General features: G+C 51.6%; 1 protein-coding gene across 1 annotated transcript in view; it reads right to left on the reverse strand.

The window, feature by feature from the left end:
• NELFA (negative elongation factor complex member A) overlaps positions 1–23,756 on the reverse strand; it is a 34,271-nt gene extending 10,515 nt beyond the window's left edge. The window contains 6 exon segments of the mRNA XM_029063151.1: positions 1,495–1,656; positions 2,215–2,386; positions 23,544–23,675; positions 23,677–23,694; positions 23,696–23,737; positions 23,739–23,756. Coding sequence (XP_028918984.1) covers positions 1,495–1,656; positions 2,215–2,386; positions 23,544–23,675; positions 23,677–23,694; positions 23,696–23,737; positions 23,739–23,756 — 544 coding nt within the window.
• Positions 23,757–26,450: the final 2,694 nt, after the last annotated feature.

A 26,450-nucleotide genomic window follows, 5' to 3' on the forward strand; every position in this document is an offset into this window, starting at 1 on the left:
ATAATAATAGTAGTGATGTCTTTGGCATGTTAAGTGCTTACTATGAGTCAAGCACTGTTCTAAGCCCTGGGGTAGATACGAGCTAATTGAGTTGGACATAGTCCATGACCCACATGGTGCTCACAGTCTTAATCCCCAATTTACAGATGAGGCAACTGAGGTACAGAAGTGGAGTGACTTGCCCAAGGTCACACGGCAGGCAAATGCTGAGCTAGAATTAGAACCCAGATCCTTCTGACTCCCAGGCCCGTGTTCTATCCACTAGGCCATGCCACTTCCATATACGTTCCAGCATCTCCCCAGACTGCACCTTCCGAATCATCGGCTATGGCTTTTCCGGAAGTACTGGCCTCCGACCCGCCTTGGGAATGGCCGAGCTGGGATGAGGTAAAGCTGCAAAGGCAGGACTGGACCACCAAAGTCACCGTTTCTGAGCTCATTCTTGCTCTGGGCACCCCTGCTGCAATCCTGGGAAAATCTCACCTAGGACAGAGGCGCTGCCCATGCCAACTTGTGCCCAAGCCTCCCCCATGTGAAAAAAAGTCCCGTCCAGCTTTCGCCTCACTCCCCTCCCTGTCTCCCATTCTCCTCTGCCTGCTGCCCTAATTCCTCTCTGGCAGCTCCCTTCTCGACCCTCTTCACTCCACCCAGACTCCTCTCTCCGTCACCCACGATCCCCTTAGAGCCAAATCGCACAGCTCTGTCCATCCCAGTCTTCTTCCCCAGTCTTCTTCCTTCTCTCTGCTGCTTTGGAAGCCATGGACCGCTCCCTTCTCTTCCAAACACTCCCAAGACTCAGTTTAGTGACCAGCCCCAATTTGGTTCTCCTCCTACTTCTCTGACCACTTGCTCAGTTTCACTTGTTGGTGCGTCCACCATCTCTCATAACCTCCCCTCTCCCGGCTTTGCCCTGGCCCTCTCGGGGCCCCTCACAAGGCTTCAGCTGCTATGAGAAGCAGCGTGGCTCAGTGGAAAGAGCATGGGCTTTGGAGTCACAGGTCATGGGTTCGAATCCCGGCTCGGCCACTTGTCAGCTGTGTGACTTTGGGCAAGTCACTTAACTTCTCGGTGCCTCAGTTACCTCATCTGTAAAATGGGGATTAAGACTGTGAGCCCCACGTGGGACAACCTGATTTCCCTGTGTCTACCCCAGCGCTTAGAACAGTGCTCGGCACATAGTAAGCGCTTAACAAATACCAACATTATTATTATTCAGCTCTCGGCTCTTGGCGGATGACTCCCAGATCTCTCTCTCTAGCCTTGGACTCTCATCTATCTCTCAGCCCTCAAACCTCATCATCCTTCCAGTCGGTCCCCCAGGACCGATTCCCACCCTACTCAGAGCTCCCGTGTATCTGTCTGCTCGACTCATTTATTTGGACCACACAGGCTGTAAACAGGCTTACGTGCCTCTCGCCAAATGCTGCCCCCTGGCACGTGAGGGCCTGGGCCGAGGAGCCGTGTCCTCCCGCCCGCCCTCCCACCCACACTTACACTTCTGCAGGAGCTCGGCCCGGAGGGTGGCACTCTTGGGTTTCCTCTTCAGCTGGAAATGTTTCACGGGGGGAGTGAGGGGTCCGGCGAGGGTGGTCAGGGCATTCTTGTTTAAGTAGCGGCACTCCAGCGGCAGCATGGCCGACGCCTCACACTCACCAACTGTCCAGCCAAGAATCCACACGGCGCGTGAGGAGACCCACCCCTCCCTGGCCCTCCCACCCCTCCCCGAAAGCCTCAGGGTCCGGTCCAGACTAATGTGTCCAGCCTTGAGCCACCATAATGCCCCTGCACCAAGGGAGCACATTCCACCAGAGCAGCAAAAACCCAAATGGTCCTACTCGCCCAGTGCATTTCCTTTGGTTCCATTTGACTAGAATGCATTATGCTACTAAAAACTTTGCCAAAAAACTGACCAATAATTTGAAGTATTTCAAAAAAAAAACCCACAAAAAAAGCTGTGGCCTCGGTCCAAATTCAGAACTGTGCACACTCCTGCCCCCGGGGAAGGGGCTTAATCAGACCACCTGGGGCAGAGTGAATAGATTTACACTCTATGGGGCTTTAGAGCTAATTTAGTTCAAGAAAATGACCAAAAGACCTGATGTAACTCTAAAATCTAAATTTGCTTAGCAGGGTCATCTTAGAGAGAGACACACGCACACATATTCTCTTTTTCTCTCTCCAAGGACTTAGTAAAAACCGTTAGCGCCGGCCTACCTTTCTCTCGAAGTTCTCCCAGAATATCTTGGACATTGGGGTTCTGCTCTTCAAGATCAAGATTAAGCGAACCAGAATCGGGGAAGGACTTTAAAATATCAGCTACCATCAAGACCCAGGGGTCTGAATCCAAAGTCGCAAGCTGGATAATTTCTGTCAGTGTACCTTTCATCTAGTGAACACAAGAGAGGGGAAGGGGAAAAGCCATTGAAAAGAAGGTAAATGGAAAGAAAATCCAACCACCTTAATGAAAACAACAACGGAGTGTATTAAGTGCTCACCTTGTGCCGAGCACCATGCTAACCTGTGCACACAGCTCTGCACTCAATAAATACTATTATTGCACCTACTAGTAAGGTCTAAGGTAGAAACAAGATGACCACATAAAAATCAGTCACTAGTATTTACCGAGCACTTACGGTGCAAACAACTGGACTGAGCACTTGGGAGAGCACACAGTTCCTGGCTCCCAAAGGGCTCCCAGTTTTAGAGAAGCAGCGTGGCTCAGTGGAAAAGGTGTGGGCTTGGGAGTCAGAGGACGTGGGTTTTAATCCCAGCTCCGCCACTCGTCTGATGTGTGACCTCGTGCAAGCCACTTCACTTCTCTGTGCCTCAATGACCTCATTTGGAAAATGGGGATTAAGAATGAGAGCACCACGTAGGACAACCTGATTTCCTTGTATCTACCCCAGAGCTTAGAACAGTGCTTGGCACCTGGTAAGCACTTAACGAATACCATTATTAATTAATCTAGGAAAGAGTCACTCCCACAATGCAGATGAAGAGAGTGAGGCACAGAGAGGTTCAATGACTTGTCCAAGGTCTTGCAGCCGGCAAGTGGCCGGAACCAAGACTAATAATAATAATAATAATAATAATGTTGGTATTTGTTAAGCATTTACTATGCGCAAAGCACTGTTCTAAGCGCTAGGGGATACAAAGTGATCAGGTTGTCCCTCATGGGGCTCACAGTCTTCATCCCCAATTTACAGATGAGGTAACTGAGGCCCAGAGAAGTTAAGTGACTTGTCCAAAGTCACACAGCTGACAAGTGGTGGATCGGGATTCGAACCCATGACCTCTGACTCCCGAGCCAGTGCCCTTTCCATTGAGTCACGCTTCTTCTTAATAATAATAATTATGGTATTTGTTAAGCACTTATTATATGCCAAGCGCTGTTCTAAACACTAGGGTAGATACAAGGTAATTAGGTTGGGCACATTCCCTGTCCCACTTCGGGCTCACAGTTTTAATCCCCATTTTAAAGGTGCGATAACTGAGGTCCAAGGAAGTTGAAAGACTTGCCCAAGGTCACACAGCAGAGCCGGGATTATAACCCAAATCCTTTGACTCCCAGGCCTGACTCCTGACTCCCAGACCCATGCTATTTCCATTAGGCCACGCTGCCCCTGTGCTAGTATAAATTATCCTCTCTTCTCTACTATCACCCGACGCCAATGTATTTTAGTGTCTGTCTCCCCCAGCCCAGTTGCTCTTCATCCTATTGTACTCTCCCAAGTTGTTGGTACAGTGTCTGCAGTGTGCAGTCAGACTGTGCTCAGTACATGCTACCGGTGGATTGAATCTCCACCAAGTACTGCCGAAGGAAGGAAACGCAGCCTGCCGGGCACAGGCAACCCACTCCACTCGGCCCGCAAGGAAGGGAACGGCCCCAGAGGAATAGCGGCTCTTTCGTCCTAGAGCCTCGGGGCCTCAGGGTGGGCAGAGCTCCACCGTTGGAAGTTCCGAGGGAGGGAGGACAGTGTCGTCCCTTGGTGGTGGTGGCGGCCAGGGCACTTGGGAAGGCTGGTGGAGGGAACGATAAGAGCTCTGATTGACGCCGCGCAGGTAGGACAGTCCGACGGAGATGAGTGTTTGATCTCAACTTTGGGGTAATCCCACATGGCCAAAGCACAAACCCACCACCCCGATCCTCTAATTCACCCGATTTCAGGAGACTGGGGACTGGCCTCGGATCATTTCATTGGCTGGGATTTAGTTCCATCACGGACTCTTCCTTCCTCCCTCCTGACCCCACACCCACAGGGCCAGAGGATTCTGCGCATACACTGTGTCACTCTGCACGGGGTCTCAGTAGCCCACTCCTCCGGGGCTGGGCTCTGAACCCAAAGGCTTCTCCAACAGAGCTCCCTGGGCTCCGGCTCTCACGGCCCCCAGCCCCGGCCCCCAAACCACGGGCTATCGTGGGCCGCCACTGCCATGCCGGCAGGGCTCCTAACGTCGGTCCCCAGTCGGGCAGAACCCGGCCAGACCTGATGCCCCCGGGGACCGCACTAGGAAAAACAATCCTAACTGGTATTTGTTAAGCACTTACTATGTGCCAGGCGCTATTCTAAGCACCGGGGTGGACACAAGCAAACCGATTTGGACACAGTCCCTGTCCCACATGGAGCTCACAGTCTCAATCCCCATTTTCCAGATGAGGGAACTGAGGCTCAGAGAAGGGAAGTGACTTGCCCAAAGTCACACAGCAGACAAGTGGCGGATCTGGGATTAGAACCCAGATCTTTCTAACTCCCAGACCCCTGCTCTATCTAATAGGCCATAAAAGAGTGGCTGTAATGGTGGGACTAAGTGTCCACTGGGTGCCATGCACTGTCCTGAGCCCTGGGAGCCGTATACCAGAGGCAGCCCTGGGGGCAGTACACACTTAGTACAGTGCCTAGCACGTAGTAAGTGCTTAACAGATACCACAATCAATTATTATTACAACAGAAATACCGGGTCATCCCCTCCAGCCTCAGGGAGCTTACACTCCAACCTGAGAGATTTTGAGAGAACTAAAATGCCAGCAAAATAAAAATGAGTTAGAGCAGAGGATCAGAAACTGAAGTAAAGCGAGTGCATGAGCAAATCAATCGACGGTACACGAGTGCCGGCATGGGTACGAATGGACCACATTACTAAAGCGCAACTAAGCGGCTCGACATGGCGCACGGTGCTGGAAATCCATCAATCGATGTGATTTAGGGAGAGCAAGACCCAATGCTGACCTCTGCTCAGGGAACGGGTAATAATAGATCCAGGACTCCAGATCGCCGCCCTCAAAAATAGCCGGGAAAGGCTTGTTGGAGGAAGGATGAGGGGAGTGCTAAGCAGGAGTGGAAGGAACAAATTGCCTCTTAGGTCCCTCCCTCCCTCCACTCCAGACCTCCCTCACTCTGCTGCCCAGATCTTTTTTTTTTATGGTATTTCTTATGCATTTACTATGTCCTAGGCACCGTTCTAAGTGCTGGGGTAGAAAGAGGCTAATCAGGTTAGACACAATTCATGTCCCACCTGGGGCTCTCAGTTTTAGTCCCCATTTTACAAATGAAGGAACTGAGGCACAGAGAAGGGAAGTGACTTGCCCAAGGTCGCTTAGTAAACAAGTGGCAGAGCTGGGGCTAGAAGCCAGGTCCTACTGGCTCCCAGACCCATGCTCTATCCACTTAGCCAAGTTGCTCCCCACTCTTCAAGTGCCTCTGATTGCTGCTCATCCATATCGGCATCAAGCAGGAATTTCTCACCATCAGAGTCGAGGTCTTCAATCAGCTCTCTCACCCTTATTCATCCTCACTCCTCTCCTACTGCCCCGCAGCTAACACCTGGCTGCTAAAATGCCAACCCACCCTCTTGACCCTCCTTCTCGCTTCACCCGCCACCTACCTCTTGCTCACGTCCTCCCTCGTGTCGGAAACCCACTCCCCCTACACATCTAACAGACCAGGTACGTTGTTTGCCCACAGTGAGTTTACAGCCTAGAGGGGGATAGTCATCAGTATAAATAAATACATTTCAGATATGCAGAGGAGGAGAGAGATCAGGGCTGGAGATGTAGATTTGGGAATCATCTGCAGAGAGATGGTAGCTGAAGCCAAGGGAGGAATGAGTTTTCCAAGGGATTGGTTGAAGGAGGAAATCACCTTCTCCTCCTCCTACCTCACCTTGCCACTCTACTCCAACTCAGCCCGTGCACTCAGCTCCTCTAATGCTACCCTTCTCACTGCATCTCGATCTCGTCTATCTCGCCGACGACTCTTCACCCACGTCCTACCCCTGGCCTGGAACACCCTCCCTCCTCAAATCCGATAGACAATTGCTCTCCCCCATTTCAAAGGCTTATTGAAGGTACATCTCCCCCAAGAGGCCTTCCCTGACTAAGCCCCCCTTTCCTTTTCTCCCAGTCCCTTCTGCGTCCCCTGGACTCGCACCCTTTATTCACCCCTGCACCAGCCCCACTGCCCATACGCACATATCTGTAATTTATTCATTTATATTAATGTGTCTTTCCCCCTCTAGACTGTAAATATGTCTATTGTTGTATTGTCCTCTCTCAAGCTCTAAGAGCAGTGCTCTGCACACAGTAAGCACTCAATTAACATGATTGAATGACTGAAAGTAGAAGAGGACCCAGAACTGAGCCTTGTGGGACTCCCAAATTTGGGGGTGGGAAGCAAAGGAGGAGCCCACAAAGGAGAATTAGAATGAGTGGCCAGAGAGATAGGAGAACGAAGAGAGGACAGTGTCAGTGAAGCCATGATTGGATGTTTCCAGAAGAAAGGGGTGGTCGACAGTGTTGAAGGGAGATGAAAGGACAAGAAAGATTAGAATGGACTAGAGGCCACTGGATTTGGCAAAGGGATCCTTGGTGACCTTTGAGAGGGCAGATTCTGTCGAGTGAAGGAGACGGAAGCCTGATTGGAAGAGGCAAGGAAAGAACTGGAGGAGAGGAAGTGGAGACTGGGTGTTTAGAGAGGAATGGTAGGAGGGAGATGGAGCGATAATTGGAGGGAGCTGGGGGGGGGGTCATGAGGGTGTTTTTAGGACGGGGAGCCCCCAACACGTTTGAAAGCAGCAGGGGAAAAAGCCACTGGAGAATGAGCAGTTGAAGAGGGCAGTCAGGGAGGGAAGAAGGAAGGGGGCAAGTGTTTTGATACGATGCAAAGGGATGGGGTCAGAGACACAGGTGGAGGGGGGAGATTTTGAGAGGAGGCAGGAGACCTCTGAGATACTGCTGGGATAAGTGGGAGTTGAAGAATGGGCAGGAGGAGGGAGGGATTGGAGAGGAGTAGGGGAGATTTTAGGGAGATTCATTCATTCATTCATTCATTCAATAGTATTTATTGAGCGCTTACTATGTGCAGAGCACTGTACTAAGCGCTTGGGATGAACAAGTCGGCAACAGATAGAGACAGTCCCTGCCGTCTGACGGGCTTACAGTCTAATCGGGGGAGACGGACAGACAAGAACAATGGCAATAAATAGAGTCAAGGGGAAGAACATCTCATAAAAACAATGGCAAATAAATAGAATCAGGATGATGTACATCTCATTAAACAAAATAAATAGGATGATGAAGATATATACAGTCGAGCGGACGAGTACAGTGCTGTGGGGATGGGAAGGGAGAGGTGGAGGAGCAGAGGGAAAGAGGGAAAAAGAGGGTTTAGCTGCGGAGAGGTAAAGGGGGGATGGCAGAGGGAGTAGAGGGAGAAGAGGAGCTCAGTCTGGGAACGCCTCTTGGAGGAGGTGAGTTTTAAGTAGGGTTTTGAAGAGGGAAAGAGAATCAGTTTGGCGGAGGTGAGGAGGGAGGGCGTTCCAGGACCGCGGGAGGACGTGACCCAGGGGTCGACGGCGGGATAGGCGAGACCGAGGGACGGTGAGGAGGTGGGCGGCAGAGGAGCGGAGCGTGCGGGGTGGGTGGTAGAAAGAGAGAAGGGAGGAGAGGTAGGAAGGGGCAAGGTGATGGAGAGCCTCAAAGCCTACAGTGAGGACTTTTTGTTTGGAGCGGAGGTTGATAGGCAACCACTGGAGTTGTTTAAGAAGGGGAGTGACATGCCCGGATCGTTTCTGCAGAAAGATGAGCCGGGCAGCGGAGTGAAGAATAGACTGGAGATCACGCCTGATAGTTTCAATTTTCTCAATAAAACCCAAGCCCAGGTCATTGGGGCAAGAAATTGGGGGTGAAGGGACATTCATTCATTCAATAGTATTTATTGAGCGCTTACTATGTGCAGAGCACTGTACTAAGCGCTTGGAATGAACAAGTCGGCAACAGATAGAGACAGTCCCTGCCGTTTGACGGGCTTACAGTCTAATCGGGGGAGACAGGCAGACAAGAACAACGGCAATAAATAGAGTCAAGGGGAAGAACATCTTGTAAAAACAATGGCAACTAAATAGAATCAAGGCGATGTACATTTCATTAACAAAATAAATAGGGTAATGAAATTATATACAGTTGAGCAGGGGGTTTGAGGAGGGAATTAAGCATCTGGCAGTGAATCGGGCCAGTCAGCCTTTTAGTACTCTCCCAAGCATTTAGTGCAGTGTTCTGCACAAAGTAGGTGCTCAATGCCACTGACTGCCATTTGACTGATACAGTAGCTGGCAAGGGCACTGGGGCTTAGGGCAAGAGCTATGTGATCGACTGACCCCGAAGACAGACCCTGCAGCAATAACAAAGGGCTGAGAAGTACACTAAGTATCTCCTCACTAAGTACACTAAGTCCAGGGGCAGTGTCCACTCAGACCTGGCCAAGCCCCGTTCCTCACTCTGCCCCTGCAAGGAGATGCTACAATCCCTGGGATCGTTCAGAGCTACAGTTCATAATACTTCCTCCTTCCTTCTACCCCTCCCACTGAAAACAGAAATCCAATTTTCACTGGGTGAAAGAAAATAAGTCTACCGGTGAAGGATTAATGAGCCCTAACAGGAACTGTACCTAACCCTCCCTTCTAGGGTTGACCCCACAGCAACCTCTTGCTATCGCCCCATCTCCCTTTTACCATTCTTCGCTAAACTCCTTGAGCGAACTGTCTATACCTGCTACATATACTTCTATTCCTCCAATTCTCTTCCTGACTCCCTTCCAAGTGGGCTTCCACCGCCTTCACTCCATCAAAACTGCGCTCTCGAAGATCACCAACGATCTCCTCCTTGCCAAATCCAATGGCCTCCACTCTATTCCAATCCTCCTCGACCTCTTTACTTGGGTATTTGTTAAGCACTTACTATGTGCCAGGCACTATACTAAGTGTTGGGGTAGATGTGAGATAATCAGGTTGGGCAGAGTCCAGGTACCATATGGGGCTCACAGTCTTAGTCCCCATTTTACAGATGAGATCCTGAGGCACAGAGAAGTGACTTGCCCAAGGTTACAGAATATACAAGTGGCAAAGCCAGGACTAGAACCCAGATCTGTGTTCAAACCGCCATACTCGGCCACACTGGGCAGCCTTTCAGGTTGCCTCTGACATGATGGACCACCCCCTTCTCCTGGAAACATTATCCAACCTCAGTTTCACTGACACTGTCCTCTCCTGGTGCCCTTCTTATCTCTCTGGCTGTTCATTCTGAGTCTCTTTCACAGGCTCCTCCTCTGCCTGCCACCCCCTGTGGGGGTCCCTCAAGGTTCAGTTCTGGGTCCCCTTCTATTCATCTACATCCGCTCCCTTGGAGAACTCATACTCTCCGATGGCTTCAACTACACTTCTAGATGATTTCCAAATCTACACCTTCAGCCCTGATCTCTCCCCTCCTCTGCAGACTCAAAGTTCTTCCTGCCTTTAGGACATCTCTACTTGGATGTCCCAACGACACCCTGAACTTAAACATCCTAAACAGAACTACTCATCTTCCCAACCCAAACCCTGTTCTCCCATCACTGTAGACAGCACCACCACCTTCCCTGTCTCACAAGCCCATAGGCTTGGCATTATCCTTGACTCTCTTGTTCACCTCATAAATTCAGTGTCACCAAATCTCAGTCCTACCTTCACCATATTTCTCAAACCTGCCCCTTCCTCTCCACCCAAACTGCTACCAAGCACTTATCCTACCCCACCTCGATCACTATATCAGCCTCTTTGCTGACCTCCCTGCCTCCTCCCACTCCAGTCCACACCTCATTCTGCTGCCCAGATCATTTTTCACAAAATGATCTTTTAGTCCATGTTTCCTCACTCCTCAAGAACCTCTAGTGGTTGCCCATCCATCTCTGCATCAAAGAGAAACTCCTTACCATCGGCTTTTAGATGACTCAATCACCTTGCCCCTTCCTACCTTGCCTCCCTGATCTCCTACCACAATTCAGGCCGCACGCTTTGCTCCTCTAATGCCAAGCTACTCACTATCTTGATCTCCACTACCTCGCCGCCAACCTCTTGCCCGTGTCCTGCTTCTGGCCTGTAACACCCTCCCTCTTCGTGTTTAATGGACGATTGCTCTTCCCACCTTCAAAATTTACCCTCTATATCCCATTACTTTCTACTGTGGTCACAACATGCTAGGTTTTGTTTTGTCCTGTGAATAAATCTCATTTAATGTGTAAGCAGCAGAATGTGCAGAGACAGAAGAGGCCTCACGAGGGGAGATATAGAGCAATTTTTAACTTCCAGCTATTTTAACATGAAAATTTTTCAGATTCTGAGAAATTTGAATGTGAAGCATTTAAAACCTAATCTGTTAGGAACAATATCTGCCCAGAGATAAGACACAGTGCCAAATGGTGTAGGTGGGAAAGAGGAGCCAGCCTCGCCAGCCTGATGCCCAGGAAAACTTCCCAAGAGCATGCATCCAACTGCTTCATCCCAGAGTTCCAAGCAACTTCTCGGTTGCTCTTCTTGATGACTGTCTCCTCCTCCTGGCTTCTATTCCACGTTTGGTCTCAAATCACCTTTCTCTTAATGGTTCTCTGTTGCCCCTCCTGCCGACGAGCTGGTTATTTTGCTCTATGCCTGCTCCTTGCGTGTCTTCCTAAATCTTCCCTCTCCTCCCATTCCTCCTATGACCACATTGCTGTTGGGCAGGGATTGTCTCTGTTGCCGAATTGTACATTCCAAACACTTTATACAGTGCTTTGCACATAGTAACTGAGGCACAGAGAAGGTGAATGACTAGCCCAAGGTCAAACAGCAGACACCCCCTCTAGACCGTGAGCTTGTTGTGGGCAGAGAATGTCACTGCTTATTGTTGTATTTTCCCAAGCGCTTAGTACAGAGCTCTGCACACAGTAAGTGCTCTCTAGACTGTGAGCTTGTGGGCAGGAATGTGTCTGCTTTACTGTAGTCTCCCAAGGGCTTAGTACAGTGCTTTACACACAATAACAACTCAAATATGATTGAATGAATAAATATGACGATGAATTAATGAATGACACATGGTGGAGTCAGGATTAGAACCAGATCCTCCTGACTCCTAGGCCTGTGTTCTATTCACGAGGCTATGATGATTCTCAATTAACTTTTTAATAATCAATCCTACAGCAAGAGATGGGAAAAAACCAGGCGGGTCCCGCCATAAGTATGGCCACAGCGGGGGGTGCTTTTTCCACCTGAGACCGCCCAACAACCAACCATCCCCTCTGCAGGCGCAGGAATGAGAGTTAGGGCACAAGCTACACTTAGGGAAGCAGCAGCACCTAGTGGATAGAGCACAGGCCTGGGAGTCAGAAGGACTGGGTTCTAATCCCACCACTACCATTTGGCTGCTGGGTGACCCTGGGCAAGTCACTTCACTTCTCTATGCCTCAGTGCCCACATCTGGAAAATGGAGAACAGGGCAGTGAGCCCTACGTGGGACAGGGGCTATGTGCAACCCCATTTGATTGTATCCACCAAAGGGCTTAGTACAGTGCCTGGTTTATAGTACGTGCTTAATACCGCAGTTATTATTATTATTATGGGACAGGGACTGTGTCCAACCTGGTTAGCCTGTAACTACCCCAGAGCTTAGAACGGTGCTTGACACATAGTAAGCCCTTAAATACCATCATTATCTTAATGACTGTTACTAGGACAAGTGGTGTGGGGGTAGGGGCAAGTGGTCTGTTACGGGGGAGGGAGAGACGCAGCCTCGGGACAGGCATCTGGGAGGACAGGCTAGTCTGGACAGGCCCAGATGGGCCAGTGGCCTTCTCTCCACCTCTCACCTCCTCTGCGATGGACTACCCAGCTTCACTGGGTTGGGGACAGCGTGCTGAGTCTCTGGGACATTGTGACCAAGCTTTTTTAGCCCTCGTTTCTCCTGCTCCCACCCTCCCTCCCACATTACCATTGCACTTGCATCTGCACCCCTAAATAACAACTGTGGTACTTAAGTGTTTACTATGTGCCAGGCACTGCGATAAGCACTAGGCTAGATACAAGCCAATCGTACTGGACACAGCCCCTGTCCCACATGGGGCTCACAGTCTTAACCCCATTTTCCGGGTAAGGGAACTGAGGCCCCGAGAATGAATTAAGGCATTTGTTAAACCCTTACTATATGCCAGGTGCTGTACTAAGCGCTGCGGTGGATACACGCAAATTGAGATGGACACAGTCCCTGTCCCACGTAGGGCTCACAGTCTTGATCACCATTTTACAGATAAGGCAACTGAGGCACAGAGAAATGAAATGACTTGCCTAAGGTCACATAGCAGACTAGTGGCGGAGACAGGATTAGAACCTGGGTCCTCCTGCTCCCAGGCCCTGGCTCTATCCACTAGGCCATGCTGCTTCCCTTAAGCATTTGATATTTACTCCACTCATGGTACTTTACTTCATGTTTTCATACTCTCCCACACCACCAGCGATTCATTTTAATACCTACTCTCCTTCTAGATTCAAAGCTCCTTGTGGGTAAGAAAAGTATCTACCAACCCTACTATACTGTTCCCTCCCAAACACCTAGTACAGTGCTCAACACACAGTATATCCTCAAATATACATGATGGATTCACGTATTAATGGGATTTACCGAGGATAGCGTGGCTCAGTGGAAAGAGCACGGGCTTTGGAGTCAGAGGTCATGGGTTCGAACCCCGGCTCGGCCACTTGTCAGCTGTGTGAATTTGGGCAAGTCACTTAACTTCTCGGTGCCTCAGTTACCTCATCTGTAAAATGGGGATTAAGATTGTGAGCCCCAAGTGGGACAACCTGATTCCCCTGTCTTCCCCAGCGCTTAGAACAGTGCTCGGCACATAGTAAGCGCTTAACAAATACCAACATTTTTTATCTACTCCATATAATGCGCTTGGAGTTGGTGGAACAATTCCTGTCCTCAAGGTGCTTTTAGTCTAGCAGGGAAGACACCCCCTAAAAGAAATTTAATTTCTGTTCCACGACAAAGCAGCAGAGTATAAAAATACATACATAGGTCTGCAGGGCAGGGTGGGGAGTTCCAAGCCCTTAGGATGTGGAAATGCTGCAGAGAGAGTAGTGGGGAAACAGGGAGAGGAGGTGAGAGAGCAATAGGGGAGGACTCCGGGGGAATTGTTGTGAATTCAGAATGACTCTGATGATGGAGAGAGAGGCAGTCTGCCGGGTGGGAAGGGGGAGGGATCCCTGTCCCAAGCGTGAGCAGAGGGTCGACTGTGGATGAGGCAAGAGCGGGAAAGCGAGGAAGTTGGTGTTCGAGGAGAGAAGCGGGGTAGGGTAGGGACTGGGATGTAGTGCAGCGTGGCTCACTGGAAAGAGCACGGGCTTTGGAGTCAGAGGTCATGGGTTCGAACCCCGGCTCTGCCACTTGCCAGCTGTGTGACTTTGGGCAAGTCACTTAACTTCTCGTTGCTTCAGTTCCCTCATCTGTAAAATGGGGATTAAGACTGTGAGCCCCACGTGGGATAACCTGATTCCCCTGTGTCTACCCCAGCGCTTAGAACAGTGCTCGGCACATAGTAAGCGCTTAACAAATACCAACATTATTATTATTATTAGTGCAGTCTTGTACCATTAACTCACAGCCCTGGATCACCTGCACTGCACACTTTCTCTGCTCCTGTGCCCCAGCTGTGGAGAGCTATTGGAGGAAATCCTGACATCTCTCTGTCCTTGTCCACCTTATATTCATTCTTATCTGCTTCGATGTGGCCCTCTCCACTGCCCAACAATACTTCTCCTTCCTAATTCACTCCCATACCCTCTGCTCCCACCAGCTGTTCCAGACATTTAACTCCCTCCTCAAACCTCCTGTCCCCCACCCCCACTTCTTTTCCCTAATGACCTGGACACAAACTTCATCAACAAAATTGAAATCATCAGGCCTGATCTCCCTAAAATCTCCCGTTCCACTCTAATTCCTGCCACCTTCAACTCTTCCTATACTCCCTGCAATAACTCAAAGAGACATCTCTCACCTCCTCTCTAAATCTTCCTCCTCCACCTGTGCTTCTGACCCCATCCCTTCATACTTTTTTTAAAAAACATTTACCCCCTCCCTTCTTCCCTGCCATCTTCAACTGTTCATTTTCCAACAGTTTTTTCCCCACTGCTTTCAAACATGCTTATCTATCCCCTATCCTAAAAAAGCCCTCCCTTGACCCCACGACTCCCTCCAGTTATCGCCCCAACTCCCTCTTACCATTTTTCTTCAAACTTCTTGAGAGTCGTTTACACCCGCTGTCTCCACTTCCTCTCCTCCAATCCTCTCCTAGTTCCCCTCCAATCTGGTTTCCGCCCCCTATCCTCCACAGAAACTGCCCTCTCTAAGGTCACCCACAACCTTCTTCTCACCAAATCTGACAGCCTCTACTCCAGATCCTCTCATCTGGCTTTGACACTGCAGACCCCCTTCTCCTTGAAACTTGATCCAACCTTGGATTCGCTGTCTTCTCTTGGTTCTACTATCTCTCTGACGGATCCTTCTCAGTTTCTTTTTTCTGGCTCCTCCTCTACTTCCCACCCTTTAACAGTGGGAGTCCCTCCAGACTCAGATCTAGGTCCCTTTCTATTCTCCAGCTACACCTACTCCCTTGGAGAACTCATTTGCTTCCACCGTTTTCACTACCATCTCTATGCACATCATTCACAAATCTACCTCTCCAGCCCTGACCTCTCTCCTTCTCTACAATCTTGCATTTCCTCCTGCCTTCAGGACATCTCTTCCTGGATGTCCTGCTGACACCTCAAATTAAACATGTACAAAACTGAACTCATTTTCCCACCCAAGCCCTGTCTTTCCTTTCGCCTTCCCCAACACCCTATCTTCCCTATCTCACAACCTTGGCATTGTCCGACTCATCTCTCAGTCCACCCACATATGCAAGCCATCACCAAATCCTGTCGGTTCTACCTTCACAACATTATTAAAATCTGCCCTTTCGGATCCACACGACGACGCTGATCCAAGCACTTAGCCAATCCTGCCTTGGTTACCGCATCTGCTTCCTCGCTGACCTCCCTGCCTGTCTCTCCCCACTCCAGTCCATTCTTCACTCTGCTGCAAGGATGATTTATCAACAAAAACGTTCAGTCTATATTTCCCACTCCTCAAAAGTCTCCAATGGCCACCCATCCACAACTGCAAACAGAAACCCTCTTACCATTGACCTTAGAGCACTCAGTAAGCACAACCTCTCCTACCTCTGTGCACCAGCTACCTCGTCTGTAAAATGGGAATTAGAACTGTGTGAGACTCACGCGGGACAAGCCGATTACCTTGTATCTACCCCAGTGCTTAGAACAATGCTTGGCTCGAGTGCTTAACAAATATCATCATTCTTATTATTACTATTACCTTACTACTCTTCTACTACAGGTCAACCCACACACTCCACTCCTCTAATGCCAGCTTACTCACTGTGCCCTGATCTCATCTATCTTGCTAGTGACCCATTTTCCATCTCTTCCTGCTAGCCTGGAACTCCTCCCCATTCACATTCATCAGACCACCACTCTCTCCAACTTCAAAGCACTAAAGTCACACCGTCTCCAAAAGGCCCTCCCGGATTAAGCCCCCTTTTCCCCAGATTGCTCTCCCTTCTGTGTTGTCTATTCACTTGGATCTGTGACCTCTGGATATTTGTCCCACAGCACTTATATACCTATCTTTATATATTATAAATTACGTATTCATTCATATTACTGTCTCCCTCTCTAGCCTGTTCGCTCGTTATGGGCAGGGCACGTGTCTGTTAATTCTGTTGTACTCTCCCAAGTGCTTAGTACAGTGCTCTGCGCATAGTAAGTGATAATAATAATAATACTGTTGGTATTTGTTAAGCGCTTACTATGTGCAGAGCACTGTTCTAAGCGCTGGGGGAGATAAAAGGTAATCGGGCTGTCCCACGTGAGGCTCACCATTAATCCCCATTTTACAGATGAGGGAACTGAGGCACAGAGAAGTTAAGTGACTTGCCCACAGTCACACAGCTGACAAGTGGCAGAGCCGGGAGTCAAACTCATGACCTCTGACTCTGAAGCCCAGGCTCTTTTCCCCTGAGCCACACTGCTTCCAGCCCAATCAATGCTCAATCAATAATCAATACTATCGATTGATTGAAAGGCGTAAGGAGAGGGAGGAAGGGAGAAACAAAGGGAGAGAGGGAGGCAGGAAAAGACTGAAGCACCTTGAATGGAGCACCCACTTGGTGCCATGCACTCTCCTGGGAACTTGGGGCTGCAAGGCAGAATAATGTGCTGCCACATTCCCTGCTCACGAGGAGCTTCCACTCTAACAGGGGAGACTGACATGTGAATGTTTTCCAGGACCCATTCTCAGGATCTGAACGGGACTGGGAGCGGGAAGCCGGCCGACTGGATGCTGGGCTGGAGCCGGCCAGCCACAGGGCCCACCCAGATGAGCTAGCGGCATCGGTTGAGAGGTGGGTGGTAGGATAGGGTCACCCGGATGGAAGGGCTGGTGTCTGGTGCCGCCAGGGAGAGTCCAGGGGCCTGTTCTGGGCCAGCAGAGAGCATCTGATGCCTTTTCCAATCCCGATGAGAAACGAATGGAAGTCAACATCATCATCATCATCATTACAACACCAACTGATGGGGAAACTCTGAAAGGTCATTCCCCAGGAGTGGGAACATGGGCGAGGGTGGGACCCCTGGGAAGACCCTAATGCCCAGGGTCATTTCGGAAGACAGAGAGTCCCCCGGAGGTGGATCCCGGGCAGGGGCAGGGTTGCCATCGCCCCGCCCCGTTCCAGTCCTGGTCCCGGGGTCTCACCTGCCTGATGAGGTGCAGGATGGACAGACACCACACACAGATGCTGGCCTTGTGTTGCCAATGAGAATCAGTAGTGTGTTTGGCTTCCCTGGTGTGGGTCGATACGTTACCTCAGATTTCTTTATGCTTAGCGCCGGCTGACCCGGGGAAGCAGACCTACGAGGTAGGCTGTCTGAGCATTAATAACCCTCGAACAACTGACTGTTCCTAGGACTTCGGATGGTGCCAGAAGCATGTTGAGAAGGAAGAGTTAATAATAATGATGTTGGTATTTGTTAAGCGCTTACTATGTGCTGAGCACTGTTCTAAGCGCTGGGGTAGACACAGGGGAATCAGGTTGTCCCACGGGGGGCTCACAGTCTTAATCCCCATTTTACAGATGAGGTAACTGAGGCACAGAGAAGTTAAGTGACTTGCCCACAGTCACACAGCTGACAAGTGGCAGAGCTGGAATTCGAACTCATGATCTCTGACTCCAAAGCCCATGCTCTTTCCACTGAGCCACGCTGCTTCTCTAGAAGAGTTCCCCAGAGGCACAGAAGTGCCATCTAACCCCGGCTCCCGGTCTCTTGTTGCATCTTCCAGGGTGGCTGTGTAGAAGAGTGGTTTCTCACTCTAAGCTTCAAGGCTCTCCATCACTTTGCCCCTCCTACCTCTCCTCCCTCTCTCTTTCCACTGCCCACCCGTACACTCCGCTCCTCTGCTGCCCACCTCCTCACTGTCCCCCGTTCTCGCCTATCCCGCCGTCGACCCCTGGGCCACGCCCTCCCGTGGTCCTGGAATGCCCTCCCTCCTCACCTCTGCCAAACTAATTCTCTTCCCCTCTTCAAAACCCTACTTACAGCTCACCTCCTCCAAGAGGCCTTCCCAGGCTGAGCTCCCCTTCTCCCTCTACTCCCTCTACTGCCCCCTTCACCTCTCCACAGCTTAACCCTCTTTTCCCCCATTTCCCTCCGCTCCTCCCCCTCTCCCTTTCCATCCCCTCAGCACTGTACTCGTCTGCTCAACTGATATATTTTCATTACCTTATTTATTTTGTTAATGAAATGTACATCTCCTTGATTCTATTTATTCGCTATTGTTTTAATGAGCTGTTCATCCCCTTGATTCTATTTATTGCTATTGTTCTTGTCTGTCCGTCTCCCCCGATTAGACTGTAAGCCCATCAGAGGGCAGGGACTGTCTCTGTTACCGATTTGTACATTCCAAGCACTTAGTACAGTGCTCTGCACATAGTAAGCGCTCAATAAATACTATTGAATGAATAAATGAAAGAGTGGAAGAGGAGCAGGACCACTCCATGTCCCTGCTTGGCTCTCAGGATGCCAGGGTTGGGCTCAGCCAGGACCCAGTGGGCCTCCTCCGCTCTGCCTCGGCTGCCAACAGGGCCCCCCGGTTCTGCCTTAGCTGGCCGGGCTCTCACAAAACAGCGTCAGGATCTCTGTCCGTGAGCTTTTCAGGGACACCTGACTTGCTCAGCACTTTCCAGAGCCCAGCTCCACTGAAGGTTTCCTGGGCTTTGGTGGGACCTGGGCAGCCCATGCAGACGATTTGTGTGTGGTTCCCTGCACATCTCTTGTATCTGATGCCCACCAGGGCACCCTGGGCAGGGTCTGAAGCCATACTGTGGCCCCGGGAGTGATCCAGGACCCTGGCCAGGACCACTCTTGCACTTGGATTTGCATCCTTTATTCAGTCCATATCCATCATTTATTTTCTTTAAATAATACCTGGCTCCACCTCTAAACTATAGGCTCCTTGTGAGCAGGGAACGTGCCTACCAACTCTGTTATATTGTACTCTCCCAAGAACTTCAGTGCTCGGCCCCCCAACAAGCTCTCGATAATAGCATGGATGGACCAACTGATTGAAAGGAGAGCACTGAGAAATCTTGATAACTGCTGCATGCTGATCAGCATGGCTCAGTGGAAAGAGCACGGGCTTTGGAGTCAGAGGTCATGGGTTCGAATCCCAGCTCCGCCACTTGTCAGCTGTGTGACTGTGGGCAAGTCACTTAACTTCTCTGGGCCTCAGTTACCTCATCTGTAAAATGGGGATTAAGACTGTGAGCCCCATGTGGGACAACCTGATTCCCCTATGTCTACCCCAGCGCTTAGAACAGTGCTCTGCACATAGTAAGCGCTTAACAAATACCAACATTATTATTATTATTATTATTATTATTATTATTATCTTTAACCTCTCTTCTTGAAGATGGTGATGGAGGCATCATTGAAATTTTATAGCACCTCAAGCTCAATACGTTCAAAATGGAACTCCTTATCCTACAGCTCAAACCTTCTCCTTCCCCATCCTGTAGACAGCACCACCATCCTCCATCTCACAAACCCGCAACCGTAGCAATGTCTTCGTCTCATCGCTCTCGTCCACGCCACGTACTCAGTCAGTTACCAAATCCCGCCCGTTCTATCTTCACGACATCTCTATAATCCACCCCTTCCCTCTCCATCCAAACTACCATGCTGATCCAAGCACTTGTCATATCCCACCTCAACTGCGGTACCAGCCTCCTCACCGATCTCCCTGCCTCCGGCCTCATCCCTCCCTGCTGGCCGGATCATTTTTCTACACACTCCAATCTGTGCACGTCTCCGCTCTTCAGAAACCTTCGATCGCTGGCCGCCCATCTCTGCATCGGACAGGAAGACTCTTCACCAGTAGCTATGGGGACTCGGGGGGTCTCTCACCCCCAGATCCTCAATCGCTCAATCAGTGGTATTTATTGAACAGTGTGCCGAGCACCAGACAAGGCACTTAGGAGAGAACAATACAGTAGTGTACCCTGCTCACAACGAGCTCACGGTCTAGACTGACAGACGGAAACTAATAAATGACTGCTGGGGGAAATGGGAAAGGCCACCAGTGCAGTGGGGCTGGGGGTACTGACTTCACCGCAAGGGCGAGTCTCCTTCTATCCTCGCTCCTCTTCCACTGCAAGCCAGCCTCATTATCACCAACCTTCTTCTGGGCCTCGGAGGTCATCTTCCTAATGCCAATCCCTGCTCGGAACGCGTTCCCTCTTCATGTCACCACTATCCCCGGACTCCAAGCCTTACAAAAATCCCATCTCCTTCAGGAAGCTTCCCTGACCCACACCTCTCTTCTCTCTCCCTCCTGCATCGCCTATGCCCTCAGGCCTGTACCCCCTAAGCCCTCTGATACCCCCAGCACCCACAGTCCTTCTGTCCACATCTTTTTATACCCTGTTGCTTCGCAGACCTGTAAAGATACTCAGCTGATCGATGGACGGATCACCCCTGGGTGGTGGGGCACCAGCCCAACACTCGGCCCAGAACCCCCATGAGACTCTGCAGGAGCCTCCCATCCCCCCAGCGGCCCCAGTGAACTTGGTGTAATCCCACTTGCAGCCATGGCCGGATGGGAACAATCAGACGACGAGCGCACTAAGTTATCGATAAAGATGGTACTGTTGCGTTTTCCATGCCTCAAAATAAAGATTTTCACTAGGACCTCTTGGGTGGATGACAAACTGCCTGTTTTAAGGTCGGGGTGAGAAAAGGCCATCGGCTCTCTTCACCCGCTTCTCCCAACCGCTGTAGTAAGTGTTGAGTTTCCCCCCTCCACAGTCTCCCCCTCCCATACCCGGCAAACACCAGCTCTCCCAATCCTCAAAGCCCTTCTGAAGTCCCCTCTACCACCAGAGGCCCTCCCCCAATTCACTGCTCTTCTCCAGTTTTTTTTTTAAATGTTATTTGTTAAGCACTTGCTATGTGCCAGGCATATACTAAACACTAAGGTAGACACAAGTAATCAGGTTGAACACAGTCCACGTTCCACATGGGGCTCACAATCTTATCCCCATTTTACAGATGAGGAAACGGAGGTGTAGAGAAGTGAAGTAATAATAATAATAATGTTGGCATTGTACAAAGCACTGTTCTAAGCACTGGGGGGATACAAGGGGATCAGGTTGTCTCACAAGGGGTTCACAGTCAATCCCCATTTTGCAGATGAGGTAACTGAGGCACAGAGAAGTGAAGTGACTTGCCCAAAGTCACACAGCTGACAAGCGTCGGAGCCGGGATTTGAACCCATGATCTCTGACTCCCTAGACCGGGCTCTTTCCACTGAGCCACGCTGCTTCTCAAGTGAAGTGACTTGCCCACAGTCACACAGCAGACAAGTGGCAGAGCCGGGATTAGAACCCATGACCTTCTGTCTCCCAGGCCCGGGCTCTATCCACTAGATCATGCTGCTTAGTGCCTCCACCAATTACCACTGCCACACACCTGCACCAACTGTATGCTTTTACCCTCACACTGGCCCATAACCCTCCTGCCCACGTAGACTCGCACACCCTGCACTTCTCCACACCCATTTGTCCTTTCCCTTCTCTCTGCATAACCTTGTGTATGTCTCTCTCCCTTAAGATGACAAAATGCCAGCTTCCTGAGGCGGAGATGGCTAGAGGGATTTGGCGGGGGTTGGAGGGAGGCCGTCTACAGACCCTCTTACAGTGTCCCAGGTGCTCAGCACAGCGCTCTGCACACGGTGTGCGCTCCTCCCTCTGGCGGACCGCTTCTGTCTTTTCAGAGCCACCTGTAGCTGGTCTGCCTGACGAACCGCAACCACCAGGCGTGTGCTGCGTGATTTCACTTCACCTCTTTGAGAAGCAGACCCCGGACGAGGAGCCTCCACCAGAACAACAACGCGGCCCCCGCCCCTTGCTCCTGGGCAGGGGAGAACAAGATGGGGGGGGGGGCTTGACTGAATGACCAAATGAGGGTCTTCCCGGTCCCTGCCAGTTTGACCCAGTTTGACTCAGGAAGCAAACGCTACCCTGTGCCAGCTTAAGATCCAAAGGCGAACAGAAGTTTGTGGTGCTGTGGGATGGACGGCCAGTTGAAGACGGGACTCCAACTAATCAATGGTCATATCTGAATGATAAGACAATGCTCTTTACAGAGGGAGACGGAGTCAGGATTCCCAGTAAGATGACCCATGAGTTGGGAAAGCAAGCTGGAGCCCGGAGGCTGCAGATTGATTGACAACTGACAGACTGATTGATTGATGGACAGAGGAAGCCCTAGACAGTGGTGATCCCAGCTGGTGCTGCGGATGGCCAGGAACTCTCTTCTCGGGGCTGGGGCTGGGTCATTCATTCATTCAATTGTATTTACTGAGCGCTTACTGCACGCAGAGCACTGTACTAAGCACTTGGGAAAGGACAATACAGTAATAAAGAGAGACGATCCCTGCCCAAAACAGGGTCACTGCCTTGGGTGGGGGTGGTGGGTCCTGGATCTCTCCCTCACCCTCAAGTCCCCCTTCCTCTCCGGTCAGGTCGTTGTGGACAAGGTACGTGTCTGCTAATCTTGTTGTACCGTGCTCTCTCAGCGCACAGTTGAGTGCTCTGTACATAGTAAGTGTCCAATAAATACCACTGATAGATTGATACATAGCAGCCACCTTCCCGGTCCTCGCCCGCCCACCCATAGGAGGGCTTGGCCGGAGATTTCCCCTGGGAGTCAGGAGCTGCTTCTCAACATCTGGGGGGGGAAAGACCCTCCCCCCTTCTTGTCCTCATCCCCCAAACCAAACCGTGCGCCCAACCGTGCCCCCCCGCCCTACAGTCCCGGGACCCCCGCAATGGGAGGGAGCAGATGGAGGGGCCAGGGGAGCCTGGGGAGGTTGGGGGTCTGGGGCGGGAGGGGGTCGGGAGACTGGGGAAGCCTGGGGGTCGGGGGTCAAGGGTCAGGAGTGGGCAGATGGCGGGAGTCTGGGGAGCGGGGGGCCGGGATGGGCAGGGGGTCAGGAGGCTGGGGGAGTCCGGGGAACGGGGATTGGGGGTCAGGGATGAGCAGGGGGTCAAGAGGCCGGGGGATCCCGGGGGTCGGACGACAGGGATTGGTCGGGGGATGGGAGTCTGGGGGAGCCTGGGGAGCGGGGGTTGGGGGCAGGGGTGGGCAGGGGGTCAGGAGGCCGGGAGAACCTGGGGGTGGGAGACTGGGGGAGCCCAGGGAGCGGGGGTCGGGGGTCAGGGAGTGGTCGGGGGATGGGAGGCTGGGGGAGCCTGGGAGCGGGGTCAGGGGTCAGGGGTGGCAAAGGGAGCCGAGGAGCGGGGTCGGGGTCGGGGTGGGCAGGGGTCAGGAGGCCGGGAGGACCTGGGGGTGGGAGACTGGGGGAGCCCCCAAGGAGCGGGGGTCAGAGGTCAGGGATGGGCAGAGGATCAGGAGGCCGGAGCAACCTGGGCATCGGAGATGAGGCGTGGGCGGGGGGTCTGGGGGAGCGCGGGGGTCGGGAGGGAGTTGGGCCGGGGAAGCCTGGGGGTCAGACGGTCCTGACACCGTCCCGTCCCTTCCCTTCCCTTTCCCTTCCCTTCCCTTCCTTTCCCTTCCCGGCCCCGCACCTCGTCCACGGTGCGGCGGGGGAGGTGCAGCGTCCCGAGGAGCAGCTTGAGCTTCACGGCGGACGACAGGTTGTGGAAGCAGAGACGGATGTTGTCGATGACGGTGGCGGTGAGCAGCGAGGCGATGCTCGGGCGGCGCCCACAGCTCGTCCGGTGGCCCCCAGCTTGTTGTGCAGCCAGAGGCCGGTGTCGCTCCTCCCGCATGGACGCCATCTTGGGGAGGAGAGGGGGAAAGGGCTGAGCCGGCATCTTATGAAGACGCCTACCCGCCCGCCCGCCCCAGCGAGGACCCCGACAACATGGGCGGCGCCCGCGCGGCCGCCGCCTCCAGCCGCCGCCCCCGCCCTAACGCACCGGCGGCGCCCGCGGCCCGCGGCCCGGAGCGGCCGCCGCCGCCGCCCTCCGCCCTACCACGACATGGTAGCGCCCCGCCGGGCGGGCGGGGCGGGGCGGGGCCACCAGCCGCCGCGACGGGGCCGCCGCCGTACGGCAACATGGCGGCGCCCTCCGGGGCCGCGTCCGTACGGCAATATGGCGGCGGGGCCCACTTCCGGCCGGGCCCTCCCTCCCGCTGGCGCCCCGCCAGCCCGCCTCCAAGCCCAACTGGGTGCCGCCTTCTTTTTGTTTTGGTTGGGCTTCTTTTTTTTTTTTTTGAAAATAATAATAATAATGTGGGGTTTTGGTAAGCGCTTACTATGCGCAGAGCACTGTTCTAAGCGCTGGGGTAGGTACAGGGTCATCAGGTTGTCCCACGTGAGGCTCACAGTCTTCATCCCCATTTACAGACGAGGGAGCCGAGGCCCAGAGAAATCACTTGACTTGCCCAACAGTCACCCAGCTGACAAGTGGCAGAGCCGGGATTCGAACCATGATCTCTGACTCCCCAGCCCGGGCTCTTTCCGGGAGCGCTTCTCTGTGCCAGGCACTGCCCGAAGAACCAGCGCGGTTCAGGGGAAAGAGCCCGGGCTGGGGAGTCAGAGGTCATGGGTTCGAATTCCGACTCCACTGCTTGTCATCTGGGTGACCTTGGGCGAGTCACTTCACTGGACCTCCGTGACCTCATGTGTAAAATGGGGATGGACTGTGAGCCCAAAGTGGGATAACCTGGTGACCTTGTTTCTCCCCCAGCCCTTAGAACAGGGCTTGGCACAGAGCAAGTGCTTAACAAATACCAACATTATTATTGTTACAAGCTAATAATAATAATAATGTTGGTATTTATTAAGCGCTTACTATGTGTAGAGCACTGTTCTAAGCGCCTGGGGGAGATACAGGGTCATCAGGTTGTCCCACGTGAGGCTCACAGTTAATCCCCTTTTTACAGATGAGGTAACTGAGGCCCAGAGAAGTGAAGTGTCTTGCCCACAGTCACACAGCTGACAAGTGGCAGATCCGGGAGTCGAACCCATGACCTCTGACTCCAAAGCCCAGGCTCTTTCCACTGAGCCACGATTTTGGACACAGTTCATGTCCCACAGGGGACCCCCAGACTGAGCCTCCACTTTCCCTCTGCTCCCCCTCCCCCCAGCTCCTTCCCCTTCCCCTCAGCACTGTGCTCATTTGTATATATTATTTTTTACCCTGTTGATTTTGTTAATGAGGTGTACATCCTCTTGATTCTATTTATCTCAATGAGCTTGTCTTATTTTTGTTTTGTTATCTTTTGCTTTGCTGTCTGTCTCCCCCGTTTAGACCATGAGCCCTTCGTTGGGCAGGGATTGTTTCTATCTATCTGTTGCCGAATTGTACCTTCCAAGCGGTTAGTCCAGTGCTCTGCACATAGTAAGCGCTCAATAAATATTATTGAATGAATGAATGAATCCCCATTTTACTGATTGGGTAACAGAGGCACAGAGAATGAACAGTAATAATGATGATGATGATGGTATTTGTTGAGCGCTTACTATGTGCCAAGCACTGTTCTAAGCGCTGGGGTAATTATAGTAATGATGATATCTTTTAAGCGCTTCCCACTTAGGGTTCACACTCAGTCTCCATTTTACAGATGAGTAACTGAGGCCCAGAGAAGTGAAGTGACTTGCCCCAGGTCACATAGCACACCTGTGGCAGAGCCCAGATGAGAAGAAGCATGGTGCAGTGAATAGAGCACGGGCCTGGGAGTCAGAGGCCATGGATTCTAATCCCGGCTCCACCACTTGTCGACTGTGTGACTTTGAGTAAATCACTTCACTTCTCTGGGCCCCACTTACCTCATCTGTAAAATGGGGATTGAGACTCTGAACCCTGTGTGGCACAGGGTTGTGTCCAACATGATTTGGGACTGACTACTGCCTGACTACTTGTTTTTATTGCTGTTTGTCTCCCCGTTTTAGACTGTGAGCCCGTTGTGGGGCAGGGATTGTCTCTATCTGTTGCCGAATTGTACATTCCAGGTGCTTAGTACAGTGCTCTGCACACAGTAAGTGCTCAATAAATACGATTGAATAATGAATGATTTGCTTGTATCCACCCCAGTGCTTAGTACAGTGCCTGGCACATAATAAGTGCTTAATTGCTACAATTATTATTATTCTTATTATTGCCCATGACCTTCTGACTCCCAGGCCTGTGCTCTATCCACTACACCATGCAGTAGACAAGTGGGGGAGCTGGGATGAGAACCTTCCTTCTCACTCCCAAACCTATGCTCTTTCTACTTAACCATGCTGCTTCTCACTGTACTAAACACTTGAAAGAGGACAGTCAAGTCCCTCAAATACTGTGTACCCAGCACTGTACTAAACACTTGGGAGAAGACAATCAACTAGGTAGACCCGATCCCTGCTCTCAAAGAGTTTATCATGAGATGGGGGGAACATGGATTAAAAGAAGTTACAGGGAGGGGAAGCAACTGAGTATAAAGAACTGTATCTAAGGGCTGTGGGTAGTTGTGCTATTTATTAATAA

Source organism: Ornithorhynchus anatinus, chromosome 4 (assembly GCF_004115215.2).
Source record: "Ornithorhynchus anatinus isolate Pmale09 chromosome 4, mOrnAna1.pri.v4, whole genome shotgun sequence".
Lineage (NCBI taxonomy): Eukaryota > Metazoa > Chordata > Mammalia > Monotremata > Ornithorhynchidae > Ornithorhynchus > Ornithorhynchus anatinus.